This window comes from Solanum lycopersicum, chromosome 3 (genome assembly GCF_036512215.1).
Source record: "Solanum lycopersicum chromosome 3, SLM_r2.1".
Taxonomy (NCBI): Eukaryota; Viridiplantae; Streptophyta; class Magnoliopsida; order Solanales; family Solanaceae; genus Solanum; species Solanum lycopersicum.
In genome coordinates, this window is record NC_090802.1 from 68714456 (window position 1) to 68720174 (window position 5719).

Genomic DNA, 5719 nt, shown 5'->3' on the forward strand with positions numbered 1-5719 from the left:
AAGCCAATGAAGATGAGTTTTTTGTTGAAGAATGGCATGTTCTATCTTCAAGTATTTAATGTATTGAGCATTAAGAGCATAGAGCTGTTCTCTATTATCCCTACTACTATCTCTAATATAATTTCCTTCTGCAGTTTTAACACTCTCTTCATAAAACTTTACTTTTTCAAAAACATCCCCATATTCCTTCTTAGACCACTCTCTTAAAGTCTTAGTTAACCTTTTCAGTTTTGTATGCAAGATCCACATGGGGTTGCCAGTAACTTTCTTATTCCAACAATTTTCAACAGTATGTAGGAATGTGTCATTCTCAGTCCAATAATTGAGAAACTTAAAATACTTAATCACATTGTCTTTATGATCAATCATTTCCAACAATAGGGGGGAGTGATCAGATCCCACACTAGGAAGATGAGTAATATTGGTATGAGGCATTATATCCAACCATTTATCATTAACCATTCCTCTATCTAGCCTTTTCCAAATCATATCTCCATTATTCCTATGATTACACCATGTATAAGGCTGACCATTATACCCCATATCTATCAGTCCACAAGAATCAATAATGTTGATAAATTCTAAACTTTTCCTAATATTATATTCTCTGCCTCCCAGCTTCTCCTGAGCAGAAGATATAACATTAAAATCTCCAAGGATACACCAAGGGTGAACTGTTGCAGACCATTTCAACATACTATCCCAAAGAGGTTTTCTTAGCTGATCTCTACATTTTGCATAAACATAAGTCATTAAAAAAGATTCACTACAGTTTTCATGATTTACTTCACATGTAATCTGTTGCTGATCACTATCCAATATCTTACAGACTACTTCATTTGACCAAAAGAGCCATATTTTGTTATTAGGATTACTATGCCCATAATCCATCCCAATCTTCATTCTATAAAAGTCTAGTTGAGTGGAGTTAGAAAAAGGTTCCAAAATAGCAATCATAGCCAGATTGTGAATTTTCCTAAGATTAATCAACCTTTCAAGAACACCAAAAGTATTAATGCTTCTAGCATTCCAACAAAGCATTTTGATCATCAAAATCCTCTACTTCTGGCTCTAGTATTAGGTCTACTTAAAATATTGGTTTTACTCTGTTTCAATAATTTTCTACCCCTTGGGGAAAGGCCTTGTTTGCCTGCAACATCTCTAATTTCATTCACATCAGAGGTATGCAACAAAGGACCAGTTTGAACTTGGTAAGAAGTACCCATTTTCTCCCTTGGATCAATGCCATCCACTAAGGATTGAGTATCACCATCATACTCATCCTCAGAATCAGGTTCCCTATAGTCATCAATATTTCTTTGGTAACTACTAGGATCATTGCCAGTATTATAAATTTTGGGATTACTACTTTTATGACTAATTTGAGGAAGATTGGTTAATTTATCAGGAGGAACTTTATCAATATTATCTACAGACACATGTTCACCAATTTTATCTTTTCCTTTATCAATTGTAGAAGCTGTAACTCCATTAAACTCCTGACCACTTCCATCCTTACCTCCAACAGCTACACCAGCAATATTATCAACAATATTAAGGGGTGTAAGGGAGGGGAGCATTGAGTCAATACCTGTGTTGCTTGAATGAATTTGTTGATAGCTATCTTGTACAGTCCTGGACAATTGTATAGTGTTTCTATGTTGTGTATACCTTGATTCTCTGTGATCTTGGTTACCTGCAGTGTGTTCTTGGATTTGTGATTGTCTGTTAAGAGTATCACTATGTTGTGACCTGTTAATCTGTGCTTGTTCAGTTTGATTCTCCAATCTTCCTTCTCCAACTGTAATGTCCTGCAATGAAGTATTTATCTTCCTTTGATGTTGTCCAGTCTGATCAGTACTAATTGTTTGTGGCTCCATTCCTTGTTGAAAGTGATTGTGCTCTTCTTTGTCCTTAGATCCTGTTAAGTCAATCTGTCTTTTTGATTGTTGATTTTTTTCAACAATATTCTGAGGGCTAGGCTCTTGTAATTGTACTGATTGATCCTCCATTTCTTCTCCCAAAGTATTGAATTCCTGCACTTCTAAATCAATGTAAGTGTTGTGTGTAGGAATAGAAACAATACCTGTCTGCATTTGAGGCTGTTGAACTACTGATCTATCAGTAATAAATCTGACTTGTTGAGTAACATTTCTTCTTCTTTGTGTATGCCATTCATCTTGTGTAATCTGTTGCTGATTTCCTTGACCTTGTTGTCCCGATTGATTATGATCCATGTCTCTTCTACCAGTATCCATACTTTTTCCAACCTGTTTTTCAGCATTAGCATTTTGAATATTATCCTTGCCAGCCCTATTTTTTTCCAGTTCCTTCTTTTTTTTATTCTCTATATCCCTTTGCTTAATTATACAAGCATCCTCCTTATGCCCTTGATGCTTACAGTAAAAGCAATAGTCTGGAATGTTGTCATAATCAACCTTTTGCCATCTACCATCAGTAATGTCTTCTCCAATATATCCCATCCAAATGTGTGATGGTCTTTCCTTTGTTAAATCAACCTGTACTTTAACCCTAGCCTGACTTCCTCTAGTCTTGTTAATAGATGCAGAATCTAGATACAACACCCTACCAATTGGTGAAAGAAGACTAGTAATAAATTCTTTGTTATAACAATGCCAAGGCAGCTCAGGTAGTGATATCCAAATAGGTACAAGAGGTGTCTCTTCCTCAGGCTTAAAAGTTGGAGTCCAAGCCTGTATCCTCATGACTTGTCCAGCTATATTCATTCTTTGTTTAGTCCACACCATGTTATAATCCAACTCATTATCTAAGTCTATATAGACATGTCTAGAATTGAAGTGAGCTATTTTCACCCCCCCTGCTAATTGAGTTTGTAATATGAAGTTTTTCCTTATTAATTCTACCCTAGGCATTGTGTATATGAATTTCCCAATGAGTGTAAATCTACATGTTGAAGCTAAATCTTTCACCACTTCATCTTTTACATATAATACAGCAGGTAAGCCTTGTTTGGTTGTGATTTCAGGTTCTGTTAGTTTAATACTTACACCCTTTTTGGATTGATTATACCTTAGTCGATCAGCATAGGTTTGAATCACTGTATAAGGGGCAGGCTCTTGAATTTGGTCTTTCTTAGGTAAGGAATCAGTATTGCCTACAGGATAATCCCTTTTATCAACCAAATTCCTATTTACATTTCGATCAAAATTGGAAGAGATCTTAGGAAAATTATGTTGGTAGTTCTGATTTCTAACAACATTTTCAGTTCTAACAGATTCTACATTCAATCTACCAATTTCTTGCATATTGATAGTAATGTTACCTTGATCCAGTAGCTCAGAAGAACTCCCAATATTTTGCCTATTTTGGGTCTGCTGAATAGTTGTTGTTCTCGAATTTGTGTTTCTTGTATTTGTAGAATCAATTTGTTGTTGTTGTTGATATATTTCTGAATTCTTGTGAGGATTATCAGTTCGTTGTTGAGTTTGAGTCGATTGAATACCCTTTTGACCATCGTAATTCACAGGTGGTTGAATACCCTGTGAATCCATCATTGCAGCTGTTTGTTGATGAACCAAATTACGAACTCCCCTGTTAATCTGTTCTTGTTGAATATTAAGATTCACTTCTTATGAGGTTACATCAGCAATTGATTTTTGTTGCGAATTATCCGTTCGATTAACCCTAGAACTGGATTGCCCCGCCTCCATCGAACTCGATTTCTCCGATACGATTTCTATCGCCGCCTCCATCGAACTCAATTTCTCTGTTCCAATCGCCTGTACGTTCTCCACCCCTCTTCTTTGCGACACACCAGTTATCAATTGTTGCAAATTATCCGCCATTTGTATGTCGACGACCTGTGAAGTCAGATTTCGATCTATTTCGCGATGATGACGAAACTCATCCATCTCCGCCTCTATAGTCGCGACTTGGATCGCTTCTTCCCTCAAGTGCGAAGAGGAAGATGATGCTCCATCTGCCATTTCATTCGTTTTCAATTGAACATTCGATACCTCCTCTCCTACCGGTGGATCTGGAGGCCGAAAACGTTCATCCACCGAATTACCAGTCATTCCAAACACGTTTTGCTAATCAAATTCTCTGATTATCAGCGATAAACACAAGAATTCTGGAGAAATGTCTAGAGAGAGAAAATTTTTAGAGAGAGAAAAAATTTGAGAAATGGAAAAGCGATGGGTTTAGGGTTTAGGGTTTAGGGTTTAGGGTTTAGGGTTTAGGGTTTAGGGTTTAGGGTTTAGGGTTTTTTTTTTATTAAACGACCCTTGAGGTGGGTCAGGGGCTTAGCAACACCCCCAGGCCTTACCATTTAACAACAAAATTTTACAAGAAGGGGGACATAAACCTTACCTTCTATGATATGTAAGGTGTAGGATTGACCTATCTACTAAGATTAGTCAACCCAACCTTTATACAAAAAGATGCACTCTATAATGGAACTAATTCTAGAATGCATAAAGTAGGGAGACACTCCCTTTACATGAATAAAAGAAGAGTCTATAAATTTGAACTTACATCAAAGATTTAATCTAATTGCTAATTGCTAATATCATAATGTATAAAACTTTGAAAGACTAAGGTGGATGTTTTATTTTCTTGATTTTCCTTCTTCTAAAATTTTGTGTGCCCATCTTCTCTAGTAAATAGCTTCCTTTAATTGCTCCCTCAAGTTGTCTTGTTGTGTAGAAGTGTTGAATGATTTCCAAATTGTGACTCCATTTGTCTAGTAAGTCTGCAGTACTATTTGCTTCTCTATAGATGTGATGACACTTAAATTGTTCCATTTTCTTAGCTATTTGCTGGATTTGTAAGATAAGGTCTTCATATCTCCAAGGAATTTGTATTGTGTTTTTGATCCACTTGCACAGTAGCTCGGAATCAATCTCCAATTCAACTCTTTTGTATCCATGATCTGCACACCACTCCAGCCCATATAGAGCAGCTTTTATCTCTGCAATGTTGTTAGTACCACAACCAAAAGGTATAGAAAAAGCATAAACAATTTGACCTTGGTGATCCCTTAAAATACCACCACCTCCAATCTTAAAAGAAGTATTTAAAGCACTACCATCAGTATTAAGTTTGTAAATGTCTAAAGCTGGTTTTTTCCAGCTTACTATCACTATCTTATATTGCTGTTTACATTGTTCTACTAAGTTAATAAGTTTATTCCAATTAGATGGCCAAGGTATACTAGGAAACACCATTTTAATAACCTGCATAACAGTCTTGAATATACCATATTGCACTCTATGTATGCTGGATCTTTTCTTTCCATATTTGACAGCACACCTATTCTTCCATAGATTCCAACAAATTACATTAGGTAAAATATGTATTATCAATTTGTGTACCTCATTATAAACTTGCTGATTTCTCCAATGTATAAGTTGGTCTTTAAGGTTTGCATTTGCTGTCACTATTCCTAGTATTGAAGCATAGATCTTCCAGATATATTTAGCAAAATTTCCATTAATCAGTATATGATTAATGTCATCTTCACCTTTACTATAACAACAATAACATTCAGAAATATTTCTACCAAATTTCTGCAAAAGTTCATTCGTAGATAATTTACCTTTTAAAGCTCTCCAAATAAAGAAGGCTATTTTAAAAGGTAATTGTTTATGCCAGATAATGTTATTAATAAAATGAGTAGTTTTTTTCTTTCTAATGCACTCCCATGCAGAAGCTATAGTAAACTTGCCTGTTTCAG

The 5719-nt window shown here is 35.5% G+C and overlaps 1 protein-coding gene across 1 annotated transcript; it reads right to left on the bottom strand.

The window, feature by feature from the left end:
- Positions 1-4577: 4577 nt before the first annotated feature.
- Positions 4578-5210, bottom strand: LOC138347725 (uncharacterized). The gene has a single exon (XM_069296045.1). It carries the CDS (start codon positions 5208-5210, stop codon positions 4578-4580), a length of 633 nt encoding a protein of 210 aa, XP_069152146.1.
- Between the last annotated feature and the right edge of the window lie 509 nt (positions 5211-5719).

Bases quoted from the DNA above. Each gene is read 5' to 3' on its own strand.
- LOC138347725 (XM_069296045.1), bottom strand. From the start codon at position 5,210: ATGGTGTTTCCTAGTATACCTTGGCCATCTAATTGGAATAAACTTATT.